Here is a 27143-nt window from a genome sequence, read left to right as displayed (position 1 = left end):
TTTTCTTTGCATCTCCCTCCACACCTTGAAAACATTTAACTTCCAGGAATCTTCCTTCTATTCATTGAGGTAACTACTAACTGCTTCTTGGTCTGATTCTAACATTTTGTAACTACTTTTTATGATATTCATGGCAGCTTCTTCGTTATAATGCTAATATACTAATGTTGAGTTTAAGCTTTTACTTATTAGCTGCATGACTTTAGGAATATCAAATTCTCTGAATGTTGATTTTCTTGTATGTAAAGTGAAGCTTGTAATTCCTCTTTCATAAAGTTATTATAATGAGTTGAAGTAATACAAACTTTGGCTTCAAATGTTAGAAATCAACGAGTTTAATAATAAACCTCTTGTCTTCTTGGTACTTTATACTGTACTTTCTAAAATATTTGATTAAATAAAGAGTTAATATTTTTTCCTAGTCTGGTAGAAGTGGAAAGACAATCCCAGAACTAGAAAAAACCATTGGTTTAATGAAAAAAGTAGTGGAAAAAGTCCAAAGGGAAAATGAACAGCTGAAAAAAGCATCAGGAATATTGACCAGTGAAAAAATGGCTAATATTGAGATGGAAAATGAAAAGTTGAAGGTAATATTCTTAATGCCATTGTACAGAATGTTATACTGATACAATTTTTATTAATTTTTAAGCACAGTTTTAAATATAGTATATAAAGTGGCTTTAATGGATGAATAGATATTTTACACATGTGGAAAAAATATTGGAGACAATGATTAAAGCATTACAGTAGCATCATGTGGCCATCTTACTATTTCCAGACCACGGGTCTCACTCAGGCAACATAAAATAATTAACAGTGTCTATTTTCAAAAATACAGTTGCCTAAGACCCTAATTTTGAGATTGATCAGTTATTTGGGGATTGGTCCCACCATAGGTATTGTTATTTTTTTTTTTAAGTCATCAACTCATTCTAAGCCAAGATTGGAAACCTCTGCTCTAGATGACCAGTATTAAAGGGAAGAATTTAATTCTAATTGTATCAAATATGAGCTCTAAAACTACGTTGAACTAAGTTTTATGAGTTTATGGGATCATCATTTATTTCCTCGTTTTGATAATGTAAAGTTTTTTAAATTACTAGGCTGAATTAGAAAAACTCAAAGTTCATCTTGGACGTCAGTTGAGCATGCACTATGAATCCAAAACCAAAGGCACAGAGAAAATTGTTGCTGAAAATGACAGACTTCGAAAAGAACTTAAAAAAGTATGACTTTCATTATTAACTATACTTATTTTTATGTTAATACATTTCAGGAAAACTGAATGAAAAAGTTGATCAGTGTCTAGTCAGAATAGATATTAAGAGAGTTAGGAATTGTGTTTTATGCCCACCATCCTTTCATAGTAAGGAACACTGAAAATAAAAAATTAATAAATTAGCAGGCAGTATAATGTAGAAGCTGGGCTTCCCAGGTGGTACAGGGGTAAAGAACTCATCTGCCAATGCAGCAGACAGGGTTTGATTCCTGGGTTGGGAAGATCCCCTGCAGGAGGAAGTGGCAACCCACCCCAGTATTCTTCCCCAGGAAATCCCACGGCCAGAGGAGCCTGGCAGGCTATAATCCAGGGGTTGGCAGAAGAGTTGGACATGACCAAGCACACATGCACACAAAGAAGCCACACAGCCGGGATCAGTTTTTAGCTTCATTACTTCTTAATTCTGGGAATGAGGGCAATCTACGACTCCTTCTTCTCTCTGTTTCCTCAACTATAAAACTGGGACTATTAAGTGTATTTATTTCACAGAGCTGCTACAGGGTTTAAGTGAATTAATATTTATGCACGTGTCTTAGAATTACACTTGAGGTACAAGACAGTATATGAAACTATTTTGTTAAATGGTAAGATTCCTTTCTATTTAAGAGACAGAATATATTCCTTGCCCCAGACAAATGTGTCATTATTTATATGGATGATCCAGTGAATTAATTGAAATTAATATTTTTAAACTAGTTACAATGGAATCTGAATGCATTTTGAGGCCAGAGTGATACTGTTCTTTGAATGTAGATGTTTAATAGTGGAAATGATCTGTGGAACTTACACACAGTTTATACCTATAGTTATGCCTCAGGTATTAAAGAGTCAAAACATCTTTTTTTAAAAATCTAAAGACATAAACTATTCCATTTTCTGTAACTATTATAACAAATATGACAAAGTAACTATGCAGTAAAATATTGTAAATATATTTTTATAATCTCATTTACATGCACTGTTGTAATTATAATGACCATATTGCTGTTTTAGAGTTTAAAAAACACTGGATTTTTATTGGACTTTTAATCAGCATTTAGAACTTCAGGTTATTTTTCTGTCTAGTTTGTAGTGATAATTTTGAATATATTACATTCATGAGAACAGTATTACCTTTTGGCATACTATACTAATTAGCTTTTAATGATAGGAAACTGAAGCTGCAGAGAAATTACGGATAGCTAAGAATAATTTGGAGATATTAAATGAGAAGATGACAATTCAACTAGAAGAGAGTGGTAAGAGATTGCAGCTGGCAGAGAGTAGAGGCCCACAGCTTGAAGGTGCTGACAGCAAGAGCTGGAAATCAATTGTTGTTACAAGGTAGGAACAAGCAGCTAAACATTTGCACGTTTTATCAGTTCTAATTCTGCCATTATTGTTTTTAAAGAATATGACACTATTCTAATTCACTTAGTTCTTTCATGAAGAACCGTTGGGTGGTTTGTTTTAACATGATCCTTACTCTTTCTTCCTTAAGAGATTTAACTAGTTGGGGCATGGATCAGAGCAGAGCTGGGGCTGGGCTGAGGGTGTTGGAGCCCAGCCGGTTTTCTGAAGCTACTGTCAACCATGAGCCCAGACTGATGGTGCCCAACTTGTCCTGCTTTTCTCTGTGCTGCGTTCGCTTTCTACCCCAAGTATAAGGCAGGCACAATGGAGCCTTCTTGTCACAAGCTGTGGCATACCACAGTAGGCTGTGCTGCAGTTTTGGAGTTATGTTCTGGGCAGCCTGGTTTTCAAATACCTTCAACAGATGAATTCAGCAGACAGTTTTAGTGTCTTTCAGCCTCTACTTCTGGAGAAGGCAATGGCAACCCACTCCAGTACTCTTGCCTGGAAAATCCCATGGACGGAGGAGCCTGGTGGGCTGCAGCCCATGGGGTCTTGAAGAGTCAGACACAACTGAGCGACTTCACTTTCACTTTTCACTTTCATGCACTGGAGAAGGAAATGGCAACCCACTCCAGTGTTCTTCCCTGGAGAATCCCAGGGACAAGGGAGCCTGGTGGGCTGCCGTCTTTGGGGTTGCATAGAGTCGGACACGACTGAAGTGACTTAGCAGCAGCAGCCTCTACTTTCTAGCACTTGATTTTCTCCCACCCCTTGAGCCTTTTCTACAAGTATGTGTGATTCCTGCCTATCAAATAAACTTCGTGGCTATGAAAGAGGTTCAGGCTATAATTCACTGGCAGGCTGTAATCCAAGGGGTAGCAGAAGAGTCAGACATGACTGAGCACACATGCAAACATAATGTAGAAGCCACACAGCCGGGATTAGTTTTTAGCTTCATTACTTCTTAATTCTGGGAATGAGGGCAATAGGAATTCACTAGCAAATATTCATATGTTCATTGTCACTACCACTAGGGTTGGTTCATTGTGACTGATGAGTCACTAAAAGGCTTTGGTGTCATTCTCATTTCAACCTTAAGCAGTTACCTCAAGGAGTATATATAGAAGTGGAGACCAACAAGATCCTGTGCACGTCCTTCCCTGTAACATCATCCTGAATGAAGTTGTGTTCTTTACATCTGCTGACCCCATTTCAGAAGGCAGACTCATCTTTCAGTTCAGTTCAGTTCAGTCGCTCAGTCGTGTCTGACTCTCTGCGACCCCATGAATCACATAGCACGCCAGGCCTCCCTGTCCATCACCAACTCCCGGAGTTTACTCAAACTCATGTCCATCGAGTCGGTGATGCCATCCAGCCATCTCATTCTCTGTCGTTCCCTTCTCCTCCTGCCCCCAATCCCTCGCAGCATCAGAGTCTTTTCTAGTGAGTCAGCTCTTCTCATGAGGTGGCCAAAGTATTGGAGCTTCAGCTTCAGCATAAGTCCTTCCAATGAACACCCAGGATTGATCTCCTTTAGAATGGACTGGTTGGATCTCCTTGCAGTCCAAGGGACTCTCAAGAGTCTTCTCCAACACCACAGTTCAAAAGCATCAATTCTTCGGCGATCAGCTTTCTTCACAGTCCAACTCTCACATCCATACATGACCACAGGAAATACCATAGCCTTGACTAGACGGACCTTTGTGGGCAAAGTAATGTCTCTGCTTTTTAATATCTTTATCTTACCATATTCCTAGAGTTCCTTCTGTCTGTGCATCTAAGTATCCCCTTGGATGTCTAGCTGCTGTTTAGAATGGACTGGATGTGCGTTTTCAGTCACCATCACTGCAGCTGGGATGGAAATCTTAGCACTGTGAGGCTACAGCAGGTCTCAAAGAGGGCCTGCTGCAATGCACTTGCCCCTGCCAGACAACTCTAAGGAGGAAGGTTTTACAGGTAGAGGGCGCAGGTGGCCAGACAGTCCTGAAGAAGGGTCCCTTTCTAACATCATAATGAGAGTACTCAGAATCTACTCTTCCTCCTACCCCATAGCTGTTTCTTGATTCTGTCAGAGGGCTAATGTGAGGGCTGAGTGAAATAGTATATGTGATGGTATAAAGGAGAGAAGGAGTCTCCTTTTGTCTGCTTGGACTCCAGCAGAGGCTCTCAACCAGCAGGCCTATCAGTTGCTTTCTTGGTTGATCCTTTATTTCCTGCTACAATCATGTAGGGACCAAAAGAATTCTGAGTTGCTTTGAGATGTATTATTTATCCAGCAGGTATTTTCTCAGTACCTGCTACATGCTAGACTCTGGTTTATGTTAGATGTATTTCTAAAAGGCCTACTTTAATTAGGTATCTTCAGAAAGCCAGGTAGCTTCTGGGGCTTGTTGTTGTTCACTGAGTTGTGTCTGACTCTTTTGCAACTCCATAGACTGTAGCCCACCAGGCAAGAATTTCCCAGGTGGAATACTGGAGTGGGTAGCCGCTTCCTTCTCCAGGGGATTTTCCTGATCCAGAGTTCAAACCTGTGTCTCCTGCACTGGCAGGCAGATTCCTTACCATTTAGCCACCAGGGGAGCCCTTTCACGCTTAGAAGTACTTTGGACTGGCAAATAGAGGCCTGGGGTGGGGGTGGGGGGTCAGTGTGCCTCAGTTTCCTCCCCAACAACAAATGACTTTTTGTAATATCTGAAAACTGAGGGGACTTCCCTGGTGGCTCAGACAGTAAAGAATCCACTGTAATTCAGGAAACGTGGGTTCGATCCCTTAGTCGGGAAGATCCCCTGGAGAAGGAAATGGCAACCCACTCCAGTATTCTTGCCTGGAGAATCCCTTAAGGAGCCTGGTGGGCTGCAGTCCATGGGATCGCAGAGTTGGACACGACTGAGCAACTGACACACATTTCTCACTGTAACCTCAAGTAAATTACAGTTCTTCTGTGAGTTAAAAGTTTTTTTAACAATCTGTGGAAATGATAAATCCCGTCCTTTCTTTTCTAAAAAGGGCTCTGTGAAGCTGCACATACACAAAAAAAGTTATGAATGTGAAAAGGGTTTATAAACATTTGAGCAGGGTAATGAGAGACCTTTTAGATCATTTCTGTGTTTTTAATCTGAAAACTGTATAGGTAACTGAGCATCAAATAGGCCTTCAATAAACACGTTTCGAAAAAACATAACTTGACAAAAGGCTAATTCTGGTCTGTAGCCTTATATATCCCTGCTGCTGCTGCTGCTAAGTCACTTCAGTCGTGTCCGACTCTGTGTGCCTAAATCCACCTTAAAAATGGCTCAAATCTGCAGCTGGAATTAGACACCCAGGTCAGTAAAGTGATTTATCTTTTTGTATCCATGACACATTATGCTTATACTGAAATCTTTATAGTTGCTCTATTATTTACTCAATAAGTTAATGACATCTATTCTATGTCTGGCTTTATAATACCAACTGCTGAGACAGTCCAGGGTGATGCAGGAGCTGTTTTAGACAGGTGGTCAGAGAAGGCCTCGCTGACTGGATGGCACTGGAGCTAGGAATTAAATGAAGTGCAGGAGTGCACTGCAGGTATTCACGTCAGGTATTTCACGACTTTGACAGTTTTTGTTAGGTTAACAGTGTTGCCTTCTAAGTTCCTGCTGCTGCTAAGTCGCTTCAGTCCTGCCCGACCCTGTGTGACCCCATAGATGGCAGCCCACCAGGCTCCCCCGTCCCTGGGATTCTCCAGGCAAGAACACCGGAGTGGGTTGCCATTTCCTTCTCCAATGCATGAAAGGAAAAGTGAAAGTGAAGTCGCTCATTCGGGTCGGACTGTTAGCGACCCCATGGACTGCAGCCTACCAGGCTCCTCTGTCCATGGGATTTTCCAGGCAAGAGGACTGGAGTGGGGTGCCATTGCCTTCTCCATCTAAGTTCCTAAGGTTTATCAAATACTCTTTGATGATAATTACTTTGATGTAATATATGAAATAATAATTTTTCTTCCTTGTCCTGTCCTTAACTTGATTTTGTTGCCAAAGTGTTCCTTCTTTTTCTTTTCTCTGGAGAAATTTGAATGTTATGAACATTATCTCTTTTAAGATGGAATATGCTTGTGGAAACCATTTTGGCTCAATGTTTTATAAATTTCTTTTGGGGTATTTTTCTTTTTTCTTGAACTATTGGTCATTTCCTGAAAGGTTAAAAATCTATTCAGATATGCCATTTTTCTTATCCCTACTTTTTACACATTCTGTTCCCTGTCCCAGGAGTGTTGTACTGGTTTTGTTCTAACTGGATTAACTCAAGTGTGTGTGTGTGTGTGTGTGTGTGTGTGTGTGTGTGAAAGAGAGAGAAATGCTTTAGTTATCTTTTATTCCTAAGAATATCCAGCAATATACAATTTTATATTCTTATGAATTTAATTTCTATTTCTTAGTTTTGTGACTGAAAAAGGTATTAATTTTAATATTTTACAGTGGTCAGATTCATCAGGCTCCATCCTTGTTTATAACCTTGGGAAACACCTAAATCCTAAATTTAATTGGCATGTTAATTAAAGGGTACTTCTCCCTTGCTGTCATGTAATGCTAAATAAATATGTAGAAGATTTGACCAGAAGAACCAGTATAATAAGATATTCTTTATTTTTAATGCAGTAATTTTCAGTGACTTTTAAATCAGTAAGAGAAATTATTTTCCATGTCTACACCATTTTTTCCCTTTATACTTTTAGAATGTATGAAACCAAGCTGAAAGAATTAGAAACTGATATTGCCAAAAAAGCTAAAAGCCTTACTGATCTTAAACAGCTTGTAAGACAAGCAACAGAGAGGGAACAGAGAGTTAAGAAATATACGGCAGACCTTGAGCAACAGGCAAGTAATGTCCTTGTTTCACCTCCGTGTGTGTGTGTGTGTTTGTGTTTAGTTGCTCACTCGTGTCCAACTCTTTATGGCCCAGGCAAGAATACTGGAGTGGGTTGCCATTTCCTAGTCCAGGGATCGAACCTGCATCTCCTGCATTGTAGGCAGATTCTTTACCACTAGTACACCTGGGAAGCCCTAAGTGAAAGTCGCTCAGTCATGTCCGACACTTCGCGATCCCACACAGTCCACTGAATTCTCCAGGCCAGGATACTGGAGTGGGTGGCCTATCCCTTCTCCAGCAGATCTTCCCGACCCAGGAATCGAACCAGGGTTTCCTGCATTGCAGGCGGATTCTTCATCATCTGAGATATCAGTGAAGCCCTATCCCTGACATATTTTCCAAGTAGTCCTTTTAAAATATAAAGCACATCATAGCAGTCCATCCTTAGAATCTTCCAATGGTTCCCATACCCTAGAATAAAATCCTGAAGTTCTTTTGATAGCCTGCAAGGACCTACATGATCTGGCATCTGGTTTCCTCTCTAGCCGCATCTTTACTTTCTCTGGCACTCAGTGTTCTGGCCACATTAACTTCTTTCAATCCTTGGAACAAACCAAACTCATTTGTTTTATTCAGGGCCCTGCTTTTGTTTCCCTTGTTTAGAATACTATTTGCCCAAATATTCCCATACCTCACTCCCCACTTCCATGTCTCTCCTTAAATGCAGGCTCCTCAGGCCCTCCCAAACCCCACTGCATTCCTTTCACTCTCTGTCCTCTTCCTCTTTTTCTTAATAGGCTCCTCCGTCTTGAAATGTAAACCAATTGCATCACTTCACATGCTCATTGTCTTCCCCACTGGCACTGAGAGAATCACAGAACGTGCAGGAAGGGATTTTGCCTGTTTTTTTCCACTGCTGTATCCAGTGTGCCTAGGACGGTGCCTGGCATGCAGTAGTTCTTCAGTAAATAACTGTTGAATGAATAGTGGATAGATTCACCATAGATATGTAATCATACGTACTTTTTGAAAGCTCAAATTCTAAAATTATGCTTTGTTGAATGTATGGATCTTTATACAACCCCATATTTCCATGTCAAACTTTGTCTTCTAACTTTTCATTGTGCCCAAAGATTGAGATTCTCAAACATGTTCCTGAAGGTGATGAGACAGAGCAAGGCCTTCAACGGGAGCTTCGCGTTCTTAGGTATATTATTTGTTCATATGACTTTTTAAATCATTTTTTAATACAACCAGATTTGCTGTATCTAGAGAGTTAAGATTTTTCACCCTTGCTGCCTAATTGGTTTATCAGCCTTCTTTCACCCTTCTAATGCTAGTCACTCTTTTTTATATAATAGATGGTATAAAAAGGATAAACCAGATCCTAATATAGGTGTCGTCTGTAATTTAAACTTTCTTAATAGCATAGAATATGTTAAACCTTAGCTTCCAAAGGCAAGTATTAATGGAATGAGAAAAAAAATTCTTTACTTCCAAGGCTCTGTGTAGCATACTCTTGGGAGGTTCTTCCCTCCAAAACTACTCTTGAAAATGACATAAAATTTTAAGGAAAACATGGAATTTTAATCTGTGATTTATGTTTGAGAGTGGTGGCACTGCAGTAGTTGCAGTAGATGGACAAATGTTTGCCTTTATGAATATTATCAAGTTCTAAGCACTGTGTGTCACACAGTGAAAGAAATGCTCAGACCTATTTTGTGGTGCAATGTCTGTTTTTTTGTTTTGTTTTTTTAACACATTATCATTGTGTCCTAGATTAGCTAATAGTCAGCTGGAAAAAGAAAAAGAAGAATTAATCCATCAGATAGAAATTAACAAAGACCAAAATGGACCTGAAAGTACCATATCCGGTAATGTATTTTTTAACATACTCATAGTAAGTTAGCTAACCCAAGTGTTTGAATTAGGATTTGCTTTGTTTACAGCTTTAACTGTCTTACTAAAAAATCAAATCCTTGATGTAAGTTTTTAGAGCTGTCTCTTTCCTCCACACAGCAGTATTCCCATTGAGCCCTTTATTTGTAATACTGAGTAGCAAGTATTCAAACCTTTCTCCTTGTGTCCCTTCTGGATGTTACATATTTATCATCACACAATGCTAAGTAATAAATACTAGGCCTCTTGCTTCCAGTTTCTCAGTATAGGCCCTTTGAAGCCCATTTAACATTTTCTTCTAAATGTTATTTTCATCTTGTTATTAATTTAAAAACTACATGTGTATAAGCAAACATTGCCTATATCCTTTCTTTTTTCTTTTTACAAAGTAAAGTCTAACCTTCTAGTCTCTCTTTGCATTCAGAAGTGGTTACTAATCATTTTGCTATTCCAGTGTGCATAGGTAATGTACTAATAAGCAATTGGTAGCTCAGAGGTTAATCTGCCTGCAATACAGAAGACCTTGGTTCAAGCCCTAGGTTGGGAAGATCCCCTGGAGAAGGGAATGGCAACCCACTCCAATAGTCTTGTCTGGAGAATTCCATGGACAAGAAGAGCCTGGTGGGCTACAGTTCATGGGGTTGCAAAGAGTTGGACATGAATGAGCAACTAACACACACACACACATATAATGTATATACATGGGTACACATATAGTGAACAGTTGATCCTCATTGTTTGTAGATTCTGTATTTGCATATTCACTTACTACAGTTTACTTATCCAACATCAGTCCTGTGTGGTACTTCTGCAGACATAAACAGAGCAGTGAGAAATTTAAGTTCTATGACCCACAGTTTCCAGATGAGATTCAGCAAGGTGACGCTCTGCGTTTGTTTCAGCTGTCATGCAGGGATGACCAGAGGATGGACACAGTACTAAGGAGTGCAGCACAGGGCCAGAACCTCTGGTTCTGGGACAAGTTGGACTGGATTTAAGTCTCAGTTCTGATACCTGTTATTGGGGCAGACTCAGGAGTCTCTTGACACTTCTGAACCTTGTTTTCTCTCTTGTAAAACAAAATAGAACAAGTTGTTCTAGGATGAGTTGTTTCCAGGATTTCAGATATAAAATCTATGTGAGATATATGTGTATATTTTCCCTAAGGACAGTGGTTCAAAATTCACTAATTCATTTTTCATGTTATAGAACTTAACTACTGCAAATAATAAGGATCTACTGTTCGTATGCATATTGTACTAGACAGCTTGATCGAAATGCCAAGTTCTGTTCCAAAGGATTATAGTAACTTATATTTGAGCAGTTTTTTACTATTTCACATAGCTTTTCATTATCCTGTCAAGTAGCTTTTATACAAAATAGCAACAAGACTATCATGTATGAGTTGTACCAAACACTATGCGAAATGCTTTACAAGCATTTATAATTCTTATGACCCTGAATTTTGAGTACTCTGTCTCCATTTTACCTCCATTCAAAGAGTTTAAATAACCTGTCCCCAAGGCTACAACAGCTAGGCAGTAGCCGAGGCAGGATGAAGCCTAAAACTATGAACCTCCAAAGTTCCTTGCCATTCTCTGCTGTTGACCACTACACTGCATCGCCTTTTGGTGACTAGAAGTACATGCGTAAACCTCTTCTGACAGCATCCCTTAGAGCAGCCAGTGGTGTACTATACCAGACAAAATACCAAAGAGCTGTTAATGCCGCTGACATTCGGCAAGTTCTCTCTTTCTAAACTTCAGACTCCCAAGAGGGGATTCCTGAACACTCCTATGCTTTATCTCCTATTTAAAAATGAGGATATCAGTAAAAGATTGTTAAGGCTCAAAAATCAAATCGTTCTGGAAATTTTAAAGCACTATTTAACTATAAGTGCTTTTTAAGCTAACTTTTGGAAAATGCTTATCCATTGTAACTGGGCTTCCCAGGTGGCACAGTGATCAAGAATCCATCTGCCAATGCAGGAGACACAGAAGATGTGGGTTTGATCCCTGAGTAGTGAAGGTCCCTGGGAGTAGGAAATGGCAACCCACTCCAGTCTTCTTGCCTGCAGAATTCTATGGACAGAGGAGCCTGGCGAGCTACAGTCCATGGGTGACAAAAAGTTGGACACGAGTGAGCACACAACATACATAATCAATTTTACAGCACTATTTCATTACCAATGTGTGTAATATAGAGCATCCCACTGATTAAGACAACTCATACAGCATTTCAGTGATCAAGAATCAGCTCTGTAGAAAAAATCATCAGCACTTTATGCAAAGGTGAGGAAAGCTTTGAAAAGTATGAGGAAAATAGTTGTCTACTACTTAAATTAGAGGAGCATTCCAAGGTCACCTTAATAGAATATGCTTCCTGTCCCATTAATGAAAACGTGTTTGCTGACCATTATTTTCTCAATTTAGCATTTTAAGAAATTTTACCTTTTGATGGCTATATGACACATTATATGCAGTTTAAAGAAAATGTTTCTAGCAAAGATGGTTAATTAAAGAAAAACTCCTATTGCAGATCATTTCTCTTTATAAAATTAGAGATATGTTTAACTCTGGAGGAAATCAATAAATTAAACTAATGCCCTTACGCTTTCTATGTTTTCCTACCAAAATGTCAGGGTGTATTCATCTTAGTGTATCCTGCCCAGCACATGCTTCACATAGTAACTACACAGTAAATAAATCCTGATGCACAGGGAACGGCCAGAGCTGCTGGTAACCGGAGCACTTGGCCACCTTATGGCTATAGCCCCTTCCCTAATCATATACTTACTCTAACGCTGTACATTTAGACCTAAAAAATTTTCTTGGTTCTAGAATTTTCCTCTACAAGTAACGATTTCTTCCATGTAAAAAATTAACCTGACTGTATACTTCTAACACCTAGCGTATGTTTCTTCTCTTTGTTTGCTATGGAATTGTAATACTTGATATAGAGGTTAGCATACAGAATTCACAGCCTTGAACTGTTTCAACTATAAAAGGCCACATTTTCCAGGCTCTAGTTCCATTAAGTTTCTTCTTTCTCTTCTACAATAAGTCCATTATTTTGAACTTAGAGTGGGAAAAAACTTAGTTTAATTTTCACTTTGTGGGGGCAGATCCTGATCAACTAAAGGAAAAGGTCAAAGATCTAGAGACACAGCTCAGAACCTCAGATATGGAAAAGCAGCATTTGAAGGTAAGTATTTAATTATTATCTAATTATAGTATTATAAATGTTTTGTGAAAACAGCTGTTGAAAACTATTTTTATGATCACCATTCTGAGTTTTTAAAGTATGTATCCTAAATATTCCTGGAATCACGTTTTATACTTATTTTTAAACCTTGATATTAAGGTTTTTATATTCATCTGACTTTATTAAAAATATTATAGAGAACTACCAAAATATTCAGACAGAACAAATGGGATTCTTTAGAGAGTTACTTATTTTTAATTGTCACAAATATAGCTCATTACTTTAATATTTTCCTAAGTTTTGGGTCACATTAGGGATAGTGTCATTTTCTTTTTTAAATTCTTTTCAGAAATGGGTCACATAAAGATATTTGATATGCTTTATCTCTCTAAGACTAAACAGAATGAAAGAACATAAATATGAAAATTAACTAGTGCTCACTGGCTATTCTAACTGGTCATTAAAGCTCAAATTGTTTCTTTACCAGATGCTTAACTTTTAGCCAGGCAGAAGCCATAGTTTCCTTGATCATACATATATCATAAATATATTTATAACAGGTGACTGCTATTCATTAAAAATTAGATTCTTGTAAAGAAAATACAAATGAAGCCTAAACCAAAGAATTGTGTAACCAGAATAACTTCAGTGTCGTGAATAACCAAGTTTTTTGACTGCCTCACACTGAGAACATCTTAATAATTCTTTTGGGGAAAGACTAAATCCCCTCTGATTTAACAGTTGATAAATTATAGTGCCAGACTAGGACATAACTTAGAGAATAATTTGACTTCTGCCTTATATTTGACTATTCAAGTTTCTTTGGATTTCATGTTTGTAATTCATTCTCTTTAGCTCATACCTAAAGAATGTATTTTTTTCCTCTGTATACTTTTAAAAGATAATATATTCTTACTAGGAGGAAATAAAAAAGCTGAAAAAAGAATTGGAAAATTTTGATCCATCATTTTTTGAAGAAATTGAAGATCTGAAGTATAACTACAAAGAAGAAGTGAAAAAAAATATTCTCTTAGAAGAGAAGTTAAAAAAACTCTCTGAACAGTTTGGAGTTGAATTAACTAGTCCTGTTGCTGCTTCTGAACAGTCTGAAGATGAGGAGGAAAATCCTGTTAATTTCCCCATATACTAAAAGGCCATCTCTAACTATAGTTTTATTTAACTATTTACTAACTTTGTAAGTTAAAATTCCATCTGGAAATCAATCAAGTCTGACCTACATGATTTCCTTCCCAATACCTCATAGCTTTACTTAAATTGGAATTTTTAGTAAATAAAATTATATGAAAATTTCAACATATTAGGAAAGTATATTTTTGTAGACTGTTAGGGTAAGTTATGTCTGTCAAATAGGCAATGAGCTATGGTAAATTTTTATACATTTCTAATGTTGTATTAAGTTTTTTAAACTTTTAAAACTGGGATTTTGTATATACTTATATATTTATATATGTGTTAAGATTCTCAAATTATGTGTGTGTGTATATATATATATGTTATTAAGTTGAGCCATATGTTTTGTTACATGTCTAGTAATTTTAAATTCAGTTTAAACTACTTAATTTTTTAAGTAATGGTACAAAATTGTTGGTTTGTCTTTTAAACTACCCACATACAATGGACTGAATCCAACCTTTGTACGAGGTGGAGAGCTTATTATTATATTTTTAATTCCAGAGGTTAAAATTCGTTTGTTTCTAAATAAAATTTTGAAAAGATATTTGCAGCTGGAAAATTAATTGCTTCAAATGCTAAAAGACCTGTTGCTATATTAAGACACTGAATAATAAACTGAAACTGAGATATTTTTACCTTATGAACATGGCAGAGTATTCAACACTGAAACAGAACAATAATGAAGCTGGTTTTAACTGCACTTCCAGTTTATACATTAACTATTATATCTTTGAGCCTACCAAATTTCTGATTGTCTATTTTTGAAAAATGATTAAATAAACACTTAGCATCAAAGGCATACTCATATTTGTTCAGATTCATGTTGATAATAACTGGTTTTGAATTCATATAAGTATCTGGGATCGGCCAACATAAACCAAGATGGTGGCGATGGACCTGAAAAGAAAAAAAATGTTAGCTTTAGCCTATGTTATCTTTACTCACTTACAAATCTTTTGAGTGCCTACTATTTCCCAGCCACTGGGAGTTATTTAAGGCTCCACTTCATCTTACCCTTTTTTTAAAAATAGATGTTTTCCTCCTGACATAGTACATGTTTACTTGCTTATTGTTTGTCTTCCCCATTAGAATGTAAGCTTCATGAAGGCAGAAACACTGTTTTGTTAACTCTGTACTTTCAGCACCTGGAAACATTCCACAAACACAAGCAGGGGCTCCATAAAAATGGTAACGAATAATAGTCTGTTGCTAAATACAGAAGGTAGCCAGTTGAAAAATATGGGTGGAAGCCATTCTAACCAAAGGTAATAACGTGTGATAGAACAGTGCTTTTTGCTGTGGTTGCTTTAGTTAAGAACATACAAAATTGTGTGTTTAGAGATGGAAGTGGAGCGTTCTAGACATTTTAGCAGGTGCTAGATCGTGAAAAATCTTAAATGTCACTATGCAGGGGAATAGTATTCTCATTCATTTGTGAAGACAGTACAGGGATAAGACTGAAAGATAATGCTTAGGATGGTGATAAAATAATTCAAGCATGAATCTTGGTTTAAATTAAAATTAACAGCCAAATGGTTGGTGAGAAGTACACAGATACAATAGATGAGAATCTTTCAGAACTGATAATTAGATGTATGAAGTGATGGACAGAAGTGTTAAAAATGATTTCTAAGTTTTTGGCTTCAATTAATTGTTTGGAGTCTGGGTTGGTCCAAACTGGATTAGTTCCAATTTTGAACATTACAGTGTGAACCTATGTGAAATTAAATAGACAAGTCCAGGACACAGAAAGGGCAAAAAGTGTAAAATAATTCATTCTGTGCATATTAACTGTCACCTTGACACTCTCTTAACAAATTCTATAACCAAGCAAGTGTTTGAGAAATGCTTTCACATGAGGTCATTATAGTACAGATGATTCAGAGAACACATATGTTCAACGTGAATTTCCAAGAAGGAATATGTAGTATGTAGGGTCTTCCAGACATTTTCATCACTTTAATTCTGAAGCACATCTAGAAGAACCAAAGCCCCACAGAATGCATTGGGAAACAATGTTATCGTATAAAGATGGTGGCACGTGAGATGAAGAAATTATTGCATATCAGAATTACTGCAATTTGTAGAGTACTGCAGTGCCACTTCTACTTTGTTTCAGGAACACAAAATGACATAATCTTACAAATTATTTTCTGCCATTACCTTGATTAAACAGCCATCATTGCAATGCCACACTATTCCTTCAATTTTACCCTCTCTGCAACCATCAAACCAGGACAACAGATCACTGTGCTTCAAGGTTGGTAGATTTCTTATTTGAAATGCTCCATGTGGTATAAGAAGATGTAATGGATGCTTTTTGCTTCCTAACCCTAAAATCATAAAAATTTGCCATTAGCCATCCAGAAGTTTCAAAAAGAATTAGAAAATTTCTCTCTCCAAGTAAAAAAAAGCCTCTTAAAACACTAAGGAATGAATTTACCAAAAAGTCTGATTCCTTGAAGAGAAATATATTAACAACTGCCTTCACTCACAAGTTGGCACTTTATCCCACTAAGTCTAAATTCTACCTTCAAGTGCTCTATACCAGGAGTTGGCAAACTTGAACCTTCAGACCAAATCCAGCCAAATGCCTATTTCTGTAAATTGTTTCAATGGAACACAGCCAACCCATTCATTTAAGTACTGTCTCTATGGTCTTTCAGAGATATGGCCCCCAAAAACTAAATATTCACTATGTAGCCTTTTAGAGAAAAGTCCACCAACCGCTGCTCTACACCACTGGCCACAGTCATTCAGTGTCTGCCAAATGGCCACGCTGTACCTGGTAGCTTGCATATATACTGTCTTAGCTTCTTTTCACCTGCCAGTCAGTCTGCTTCTGATCTCTGTATTGGATTTTGTTATTACAGCTTTAATGACCTTGGGTCTGTCTTCATCTACCCGTCCACAATGCTCCATAGTGCCCTCAGGGCTTGTACTCAAATCATCATGGTGTATATTCTGATGCTGCTTATGATACCCATTGCTAATTCTTTTATTTATTTTACTCTTAGCTGTTATAATTAAACTAATTACCTCACCATGAATGGATAAAGATATAGGGTACACATACAGAAAATGGAACATTAGGCATAAAGAAAGAATGAAATCCTGTCAATTGTAACAACATGTATAAACCTAAAGGATATTATGCTAAGAGAAATAATAGACAAATACTATATGATTTCACTTAAAAAGGGAATCTAAAAAAACAAATAACTCCAAGTTTATTAGTCACTCCTGTAGTGTGTATTTCTTTCAGTTGAACCTAGGAAGTTTTCTTTATAAATGACTAGTGTAACTAAACAAGACAAAGGCTTTACTCACCATAAGGATTTCCATTAATATTGGTTCCTATAAGCTCCAGTGTTTGTTCTAAAAGATCTGAGAGCGGCACTGCACTAATTTCCAAAAGGCCAGGATCGTCAGGATGATGCCTCAGGACCAGGGCGATCTCAAACTCGTAATTGACTACAGACGAATGCCAGCAGTACTGTCTGCTGTTCTTCTCCACTGGTACCCAACCTATCATTTAAAGAAAAAGTGAGGTGTTTTTTTTTTTTTTTTGCTCTGTTTTTCTCTGGATTAAGACTAAGGTAATTTTAATTTTTGTTGCAAATTTGCTGGATGTTCTATCACACAAAGGTATCATTCAACATCAGTGGAGATATTAACAGTTTTACTACTTTGTAAATCATCCTCTTTTTCTAATCATAAGGTCTCTTGATTCTGTGGAGGAATTAACCTGTTTGATTATTTACTACAGGGTAACCAGAATTCTTTTAAAAGAAAATTCATATTTTCAGTAAGAACTGAGCACCATTCTAAGACACAGAACTAAAACCTTTTTTCAATTTTCTCTCTACCTCCTCTCCATTTTCAGGGACAACAGACAGATGCAATTGTTCCACAATTTATTGTATTGTTCCAGTATTTATTGAACAATGTATTGATTCTACATTTATCGAATGCTATTCCCTTCCTAACTCCTGTTGCCAGATTAGGCTTCTTTGTTGTGGAGAATTCCTTACTAAAAAAAAAAAAACCCTAACTACGGCATCAACACTGTTATGACCGTCACATCTTTGGTATTCATTATTCACCCAGACTACTGTAATAACCTCTTTGCTAGTCTACTATCTCCCACTCCCTACCCTACTTTTATCACAGTTCGATTTCAAGAATTTAAATTTAGTTCTGCTGTATCGCTGCTTAATAGTCATCTTTAGGATAAACTTCACAAAGTTCTTCAGATAGAATACAAAGCCCTTTAGGATGTGACCCCATTACACATCTCCAGCCTCTACTTTTATAACCCAAGTTATAAACATTCCAGCCACACTAAGGTGTTATTTAAAATTTCTGAAAGATGCCATGACCTCTCCCCTTTGTGGGAGTTTGCCTAAGCTAAGCTCTCTTCCCTTGCCAACTAACTTCCTGGTTCTTGAGCTTCAGGGTAAATGTCCACTCCCCTCAGAACCACCAAGGTTGAACTAGGAATTCTTCCTCTTTGCTCCAACTGCACCTTGTGTATTATTTCTTTCTAGTTCTCAAATCATACTATTATTGGTAGACTTTTTTCCTACTGTCTACAAGATCATTGGATAAGGGTTCTGATCTTCATTTTTATATTAATAAAATCTAAGAATACTTTGCACATTATAGGTACTTAAAATATATGCATATTGTTATCTTCAGTCTAAAAAGTAAAGGCTTAATATGATTTAATCGATCATACCATCTATCCTGACAATACTTCGAGGCTATTCCCAAACTCAATGCTTTATTAATTTTTATAGACTATGGGTAGTAAACTGTCCATCTGAGAAAATATTCTAAAACTGAAAGGTCAGTCTTGATATGAAACATCTTTGGTATAAATACCATGAACCACCATATTAAAATTATATTCTATAATTTCCAATTGCATGTATCTTTTGTTCTTTTTACTAGTAAACACGAAATTATATCTTAGAAATACCAGGAATGTGTCCATTTTCATCAGGCATCGGAGTCCCATTTAATTGTTCTATTTCCTTCGCTGGTATCCAGTACTCTGGAACAGGTTTGAAGTCCTCCTCAACATTCCAAAAAAATTCTAAAAGAATTAAATAATCTTATTTGCGGTGATACTTTAAACAATATAAAACTGAACAAATTTAAAGTGGGAACAACTGATGAGCCCCATCAAATCAGGGACCATACTAACTATAGTCTCCGTTCATGACCACCACCACACTTCTCAGGGTTAAGGTCCTAACACTTCACATTGTCAATGTGGAACCCACCATCTGTAACAGTAGGTTAAAAGTCTAATTAAAGCAGCCAATGTTACAGTGTGTATAGATTTATGGTGAATTTTTAATGCACTATGAACACAAATATATAAAGATTATATATATGAGTGGATATATAATGATACATGTATATATCTACTTAGAGGAATTTAATGTAATAATTAAAACTACTAATAACCAAATGTGTCACTCATAGTAACTTGTATGTTTTAATAAAACTGACAAACTACAATGAAGAGCCACAGAAATGTTAGGAAAATATTTTGAAATATTTTTCAAGAATATGCTTTTACATAAAAAGATACTTAGTTGTAACTTTTTTCTTTTCCCAAAGTGCTTAAACTGTAAAGAAGGATATAATGTATAGAACACCACAGCAAGAAATAAGACAAAAATTTCAACTTAAATCATGAATAGCTTTAACAAAAAAAAAAAAAGGACCCACGAACCTTTTGAGTTTTGTTTTGAATGTAGAAAATTTTTAAATCTTTTCTCAGCTAATTTGTTAGGTTTCCTATCTAGCCGAGCCCAAAGGTATGGCTGACCTAAAAAATAATAAAGAAAAAGTTTAAGAGGCAAACAGTAAAATTTAGCTTGAAAGACATTTCAGTATAACCTTTTTCAATAAACGTAGGGTCATTTCCTCTAAGAGAAACAGCTCAAAAGACAAAGAGAAATGTGCAGGATAACAAGCAAAACAAATTTGACCCTTTCAGTAAGGATATCCCACAGACGTATGAGAAACTAGCAACGAGAGAAATTGAAGCTATCTCTTTGCTAAACAGAAACAGAACCAGAAATTGTATTCACACCTTTTCTAAAACGTAACTCTGTTAAATTATGCTACGAGGGTTAACCCCCAAAAACGTGGAGTGAAGCTAAGCTGTTTTACATGGCTCTGACCCCTGGGGTCAAGGCATGGGACACTGGTGAACAGTGATGCTTTGCAGTCAGGGGTCAGAAGTTTCAGGGTAGGTACCAGCGTTTTTTCTCCACAACAGTGAGACTGAGGAGTTGCGCTTGGTCTCAGTGAGCCTCCTGGGGGGCTGCTGCTGAGGCTCGTTACTTAGCAGGAAGATGCCTTCATGACCAGCAAAATATAAAAATCCCCAACTGAGACTCCATTTCAGATTCCCTGTTTCTGAGGTGTTTCCTGCCTACATCAGTGGTGGTTCCTAATTTTAAAAAGTCTGTCTTTCCTAGATTTGTCAGGAAGATAGGGGAGGCGTCAGGGGAGGGCCATGGACACTTTCACCAGGTCTCATCCGACCGTTCGGAGAAGGCAATGGCACCCCACTTCAATACTCTTGCCTGGAAAATCCCATGGACGGAGGAGCCTGGTAGGTTACAGTCCATGGGGTCACGAAGAGTCGGACATGACTGAGCGGCTTCACTTTCACTTTTCACTTTCATGCACTGGAGAAGAAATGGCAACCCACTCCAGTGTTCTTGCCTGGAGAATCCCAGGGATGTGAGCCTGGTGGGCCGCCATCTATGGGGTCGCAGAGAGTTGGACACGACTGAAGCAATTTAGCAGTAGCAGCATCAGACCCTTCACTGTGAGAAAGTCTTTGGTTGTGATGTTCACCCTTACTGTATCGCCCATCCTGTACCTGTAATTAACTGTGGATTTACAAGCACTGTCACTCTGGGTTCTCTAAGTTTTCTTTAGCAATCCAATTTTGTTTAACTGCCACCATTATATTGATAATTACACAATGTGATGCATGCTTAAGTTTCTTCATCTAAATATGCGCCTGTGTGCTAAGTCACTTCAGTCATGTCTCACTCTCTGTGACCCCATGGACTGTAGCCTGCCAGGCTCCTCTGTCCACGGGATTCTTCAGGCAAGAATACTGGCGTGGACTGCCTGGCCCTCCTCCAGGGGATCTTCCTGACCCAGGGACGGAACCCACTTTGCTTATGTCTCCTACATTGGAAGGAGGGTTCCTTACCACTAGTGCTATCTGGGAAGCCCATAATATAAAACCCTAAGGAAAACTTTGTTTCTTCAAATATATAAATCAGTTATTTGAAAAATTATTGATTACAGTTTGGGTAAGGCATTCTACATTACTTATTAGCTATACCAATAAATAATATGAAGTACCAGATTAAAACTACACTGTCATTTCTGCTGAATGAACCTTTTGTTCTTTTTAAAAATAAACATAAAAAATTCACTGCACACCCATTAGGATGGCTACTATCAAAAAAACAGAAAATAAGTGTTGGTGAGGGTATGGAAAAGCTGGAACTCTTCTATACTCCCGGGAGGAACACAGCAGTGCACCTGCTAGGGAAAACAGTGCCTCAAAAAATAAAGAGGAGGTGCTCTATGATCCAGCAGCTCCACTTTTGGATATACACCCTAAAGCCCGAAAGGAGGGATGCTAAGAGATCTGTGTACCGTGTTCATAGCATGGTTCACAACAGCTAACAGGTAGACACATCCCAAGTACACACCGATGGATGAACGGTATACACACACAGCTATGTGGTATACACAAACGTGCAGAATGCATCCTCTTATAAAGGAAGGCAATTCTGACATGCACTACACCACCAATGAATCTTAAGGACAATATGCTAAGTGAAATAAGCCAGTCACACAATAACAAATACTGTAAGATTCCACTTACATGAGCTGCCTAGTCAAAATCCTAGAAACAAAGTAGTGTGTGAAACAAGGTGGAAGGCAGAGTTATTTAAAAGGTATACAGTTTCACTTTTGCGAGATGAAGAGTTTTCAAGATGGATGGTATTGACAGCAGCACAACGAGAACTATACACACCACACTGAACTACACACTTAAAAACGGCTAAAGTGGTAAATTTCATGTTATGTGTATTTCATCACAACAAAATGAAAAAAGATGCACTTCAGAAGAGATTGCTTATTATCAAGAATGTATCCAATATGCATTTAACTTTTATTTCTCTTGCTGGAATTGAGAAGTAATTTCAATATCCAGAAAAAAAAATCACAAAGATTATTTCTCTCTTTTCAATGAATTTTTTTCAATAACATAGTTGACAATTTTGATTTGAGTTCCTATCTCTTTCAAAGTACATTAAAAATGAAACAAATTAGAGACACTGACAATAGTAATAAAACAACTGAATTAGCACTGGGATCAGGAGAATAAGAACAAGCTTTAGTTAGTTCAGTCGTGTCCGACTCTTTGCGACCCCATGAATCACAGCACGCCAGGCCTCCCTGTCCATCACCAACTCCCGGAGTTCACTCAAACTCATGTCCATCGAGTCGGTGATGCCATCCAGCCATCTCATTCTCTGTCGTCCCCGTCTCCTCCTGCCCCCAATCCCTCCCATTACCAGTTGAGCCTTCATTAATTAAATGGTCTCGAACAAATTATTTATGTTCTCTGAGCTTTGGTTTCTGTTTCAGTGCAACAGGAGAGGCTTATTGTGCAGATAAAAATAACACATAAAGTATTTATCATACTGTCTGGCCCCTAATCCATATTAAGTAAATATTAAGTTATCTTCCTTTCTTCCCCCAAGAGAAAAATACAACAGTATAGTAAGCATAATGTATCAATTGTGACTTTATTATCTTCCCATTATACTTAGGTTTCCAAGGGTTTATGAAGAGCACTTCAGAGATGTACAGTTTAAGTGATTAAGAAAAATGACTATTTGTAGTACAGCTTTAGTTTACCTTTGTAGTTAGTAACATAACAACAGGTTCCATCCACTTTTTCTGTTGGAATTGCATTGTATATATCTGCATCTAATGCCTTGTGACTTACAGTTTCAGTGGCCAAAACTTTAAATGGCTTAAAAGAGAAAGAGAAAACTGGTTTAAGATAAACAGCCTCTATGCCTTCTACATGCTCTCACCTGGAAGTTTTTCATTTCCTTAGTTCCAAGGTAGGATCACCAGTTTACCCTTCAAATTATTTTTCCTGTAAAGTTCTTACAAACCATCTCCTCCTCTTCTATGCTATCACAGCAACACATGCTTGTCCACCGAGATTTGTTAAGTACAGTTGACTCGACCAACATGGGATTGAACTGCATGGGACCACTTACACGCAAATTTTTTTTCAATAGTAAATACTGCAGTACTACACACAGCTGGTTGAATCCTGGATGCAGAAACCTTGTTACGGAGGAAACTTGAATATGAGGGCCAACCACAAGTTATACTCGGATTTCAGGGGATCGGACCCCGAATCCTGGCATTGTTCACAGGCCAATTGTATTCACATATTTGTATATCCACCATAATGAGCTTGACACCAGGAATCATATCCTATGCAGAGCTGTATGCCTAGCTCAGGTGTTACATGTGTTCATCTACTTGATAATCATTTGCTAAGAGCCTCCTAAAGGTTAAGCACTGTCCTTAGCTCTAGGATAGCGGTCAAAAGGCACCTGCCTTCGGTGGTGGAACGTTGATTTTAAAGAAGGAGACAACAGTCATAAAATGCATAATATAATGTTAAGTATGTTAAGTGCTAAGGAGAAAAACGGGCACCCTTTCAGCTTTATCAGGAGTAAACTGCGTTTTTAATTTATGATTTGCTTACTATCAGGAAGCCAAAAGAGCATCAACAATGGAGAGAAAAAAAGTTCTAACCAACTTCGTGATTTCCTTTCACTACTGAGAAAGACTATGCTACCGTTTTATAGTCTTTACATTCTATGACACTTTTATCTGAAGGAAGACCCGTACCCTAGGCCGCCGGAGCGAACCCTGCAGAGACCCCCGGGCTGCAGGGCGGCTCCACCGCGCCTGGAAGCGCTCGCGGGTTCATATGCAGCGCGCGCGGCGGGGAGGAGCCCACCCGCGGGCCCGCGCTCCTTGGTACCTGATGCTCCCTTTTGGCGGAAGGCTCCTCTTTCACCTCCGTCACAAACACGCACGGCATTTTCCGCTGCACCGACCCCAAGCGCCTCATGGTGGGGCCTCAAGCAGTGCTAGTGGAGGGGGCCCTTCCGAACAGCGCCGGGTCCTGACCGGGGGGCCGTGCAGAGCGGTCAGCCGCGCACTCAAGACGCGAACAAGCCGCGAGCTGCCCAAGTAGCCCCGCTCCCCATTTCCCCGGTTCCGAGCGTAGGACGGGGACGCACGCCCGGAAACGGCCTCCTGGCCGCGGAGCCTTCTGGGAGTTGTAGTGCGGAAGCCGAGGTACCTTCGCGGGCCCAAGCCGAGGTACCTTCGTGTGCGCTCTCGAGAGCGTCCCTCAGGGTTCTGATGACCGTGAAAATACAAAGATCCGTTCCTGGTTTTATCCGTTTCTGGTGTGTGTGTATTAGTAGCCGATGATATTTATGAAAATTAAATGTTATCAAGCGATAAGTAATGAATCATTTCAGGTGGCTATTTAACATCATTTTGATGAAACAGATTTGCGTGTTCCCTTTAATATGTTCCTGGGGAAAGCACTGTAGAAGCTTAGAAATATCCGGAGACATCTCAAAACGAAATGAAAAGTAATTTCCCAGGAAAAATGTTAGAAAACGCTACAATTAAAATACCTGGAGCCAAAAAAAGAAAGAAAATCACTGTTTGGATTACGGCTCGTTGTAAGGCATCAGTTCAGTTCAGTTTGGTCGCTCAGTCGTGTCCGACCCTGCGACCCCATGCACTGCAGCACGCCAGGCCTCCCCTGTCCATCACCGACTCCCAGAGTTTACTCAGACTCATTGTAAGGCATAGTATGGTCGAAATTGGTTCTGGTGTGTGTTTTTTTTTTTTTTTTCTTTTTCCAGAGTGAGTGCAAAGTTTAGCATTAGACCAGTTACAAACCACAGGAATACCAACAACCAGATTTCAGTCTCAATTTTTTCATAGGAATCTCACTTACCTTAGTTAAGTATGAGCTCCAACAGAGTCCGAACGGCTTGGGAACTTGTCAGCAATCAACTGCAGAGCTAAAAACAGCTCTGACTTACTCCTCAAAAGAATTTCGGAGGGTGAGTAATAACAATCAACGGCTGAAAAAATAAATTTTTAGTAATAGTAGTCTTTCTCACCAAAGCAAGTAGTCCGGAATAGGGACTTTTGATTACTGCCATCTTTTAGGTGCTCTGACAAAGCCCGAGTCTTATTTCCGTAAATGTCTTATCTGCAGGTATCAAAGTGCCCAGTATTTTCCTGATTTAGCCCTCAGAAAATTAAACTACTATATTTCACTTGGAGGAATCTATGTATAAGGGAATTCCTAAAGAATATCCCTCAAAAAAGTCACTGTTTTTTGATTGCTGGATTCAGAGGGGAGGGCGGGAAGAAGAGATCTGCCATACAAAAGTATTTACTTTTTCTTTTACTATCTTTGACTTTCTCATACGAAAAATAAATAAAATAAATTAAAAAGGGCCTCAGGGTAGGGGGCCGGGGGTGGTGAGGTGGCTGAAAACACCTAATGTGAGATCCTGAGACAAGAAAGCCATTAACATTACATAGTCAAAAACCAATGACTTTTTGTTCCTCCACAGGAGTCCTAAACTGAGAGCTTGTTTCATGGGACTCAAGGAGACAACAATGAAATAACTCTTAAAACTTGCAACTGTCATTTCTCAAACTGCCAGAGAATCCTTTAGGTCCCACCTTCTATCGTTTCTGAAGATCACCTTCCAAAATAGTCCACTTGCTGTTTGAAAGTAGCCTCAAAGCTAACCCATGTTTTAAGAAGCACTCTATATCTAATGCTTTGATTTCATCAGTGTCTGGAGTAGAGCCTCCAGCAGAGACGAGGTAGTCCAACACGAGGGGGAGCCACTGGACCAGTTCACACTCAGAGTCTGGACTCCTACTCTGACAAGGAGTAGCCCCTGCTTTGATTCTAAGTATGAAGAGCCAGCAAGGGCTACCAGCCCCAGAACTTAAAAGTGGTGTTACAGGATTCCACAATCTGGAGGAAAGACTTTTTTTTCTAATGTGTTAGTGTTCTGACATGAACCGAAAATGAAATATACTGTACAGAGTATACCTTGGCCAACACACTCAAAAAACAAAATTTGCAGGCCTACTCTGAGTTGTGCAGGCAAATTTCTCATAGCTCTGCTTTACTCATTACAGACAGAAAAGTCATCCTGGGTATGGTCATAGCTTTCCCTGAAAAACTAGAAGGAGTTTCACAACAGGAAAGAAATGAAGAGAATAAGGAAAAGGTGGGGGAAAGGGTAGAAAGAAAGAAAGGAAAGGAAAAGAGAGTTGGAAAAAAAGAAGACGAAATTAGGGCTCCAAGAATGCTAAAGACTACCAAAATTCACAGATCTATTTACAATGACAAAAAATAAATAAATAAATCCCCTTGTGGGTTTGTGATTTGCTGTTTCTAATGGAGCATAGTCGTTCAAAACTAACTTCAAGAGGTAAAGCATTTTTTCAGCCTTTCTCCTATGTAAAACATGGATTCTCACAATGGCTTTAATCATGATGTTAATGTAATCATGCAATAATGGTGTTTGGTAACAGTATTTGATAATAGTGCAATGCAGCTAGCTGTAAGTTCATATGTGGAGAGGAAGTTTATCTGGAGGCAAAGACCACTTAAAGCTGTTTCTTAGGGGTGTTTCTCCCAGTCAGCTATGTGCTTGAGATGGGTGCATTGTTATTCTAGAATTAGAAGGTAGGGCAAAACAAAAGTTGAGATATTAGATTTTTCTATATATCATTGCTAATATTTTCAGGGATTTAAGTCAGGTCTTTATTTTCTACTTCATTTACTTTCAATGCTGCATGGCTCTTTTTGTTTTTTATTTTTGACTTTATTATTTTCCCTTATTTACAATTATAATTCTCTTTTAAATTTTAGCATACTTTCTAGATTTTTATTCTAAAGCAGTGTACTCAAGTTCATACCAACTTAGTCTGTTTCACTTAACCAAAGTGAGTATATGTCTTGATCTTGTAAGTTTCCAATTAAAAGTACAAAGGCATTTAAAAATAACATGTTGATCTATTGTAATTTCTCATCTCTATGGCATCTCCTAAATTACCTACTATGAATATTTTTATTAATTTCTTCTAGGTTCTAGTTTTTAGTAAAGATACTAAGATGAAGCAGGATCTCAATAACTGCTGATTGAAATGTCTCATTCTGGGA

At 38.2% G+C, this 27143-nt stretch overlaps 2 protein-coding genes across 9 annotated transcripts in view; one reads left to right on the top strand and one right to left on the bottom strand.

The window, feature by feature from the left end:
* The window catches only part of CEP290 (centrosomal protein 290), a 90202-nt gene extending 75899 nt beyond the window's left edge, over nt 1-14303 (top strand). For all 5 annotated transcript variants that reach the window (XM_088836840.1, XM_088836839.1, XM_088836842.1 and 2 more), the window contains 8 exons: nt 423-587; nt 1104-1226; nt 2430-2602; nt 7329-7470; nt 8596-8669; nt 9242-9336; nt 12486-12565; nt 13485-14303. In XM_088836840.1, the coding sequence (XP_088692966.1) occupies nt 423-587; nt 1104-1226; nt 2430-2602; nt 7329-7470; nt 8596-8669; nt 9242-9336; nt 12486-12565; nt 13485-13715 (1083 nt within the window). In that variant the 3' untranslated portion in view covers nt 13716-14303. The remainder of the gene's footprint in view (nt 1-422; nt 588-1103; nt 1227-2429; nt 2603-7328; nt 7471-8595; nt 8670-9241; nt 9337-12485; nt 12566-13484) is intronic.
* On the bottom strand, nt 5235-24170 carry RLIG1 (RNA 5'-phosphate and 3'-OH ligase 1). Of its 4 annotated transcripts, none has more exons than XM_088836846.1 (8): nt 23901-24170; nt 22745-22862; nt 19509-19604; nt 18744-18860; nt 17090-17287; nt 15973-16092; nt 14774-14904; nt 5235-14656 (listed from the first exon to the last, which is right to left on the bottom strand). In XM_088836846.1, the coding sequence occupies exons 1-8, from the start codon at nt 23988-23990 to the stop codon at nt 14468-14470; spliced, it is 1059 nt and encodes a 352-aa protein (XP_088692972.1). In that variant the 5' UTR covers nt 23991-24170; the 3' UTR covers nt 5235-14467. The 4 variants fall into 4 exon arrangements, 3 of the variants coding, with proteins under 3 accessions (XP_088692972.1, XP_055252658.1, XP_055252657.1); XM_055396683.2 differs by lacking the exon at nt 14774-14904 and having other exon boundaries at nt 5235-10430; nt 14562-14656; nt 15923-16092; nt 23901-24167; XR_008681953.2 differs by having other exon boundaries at nt 14562-14656; nt 15923-16092; nt 23901-24167.
* Nucleotides 24171-27143: the final 2973 nt, after the last annotated feature.

Source organism: Moschus berezovskii, chromosome 6 (assembly GCF_049115385.1).
Source record: "Moschus berezovskii isolate FMDL1 chromosome 6, NW_MosBer_1.0, whole genome shotgun sequence".
Lineage (NCBI taxonomy): Eukaryota > Metazoa > Chordata > Mammalia > Artiodactyla > Moschidae > Moschus > Moschus berezovskii.
Note: the sequence above shows the minus strand (reverse complement) of the source record. Positions and strands in the feature narration are given on the sequence as shown.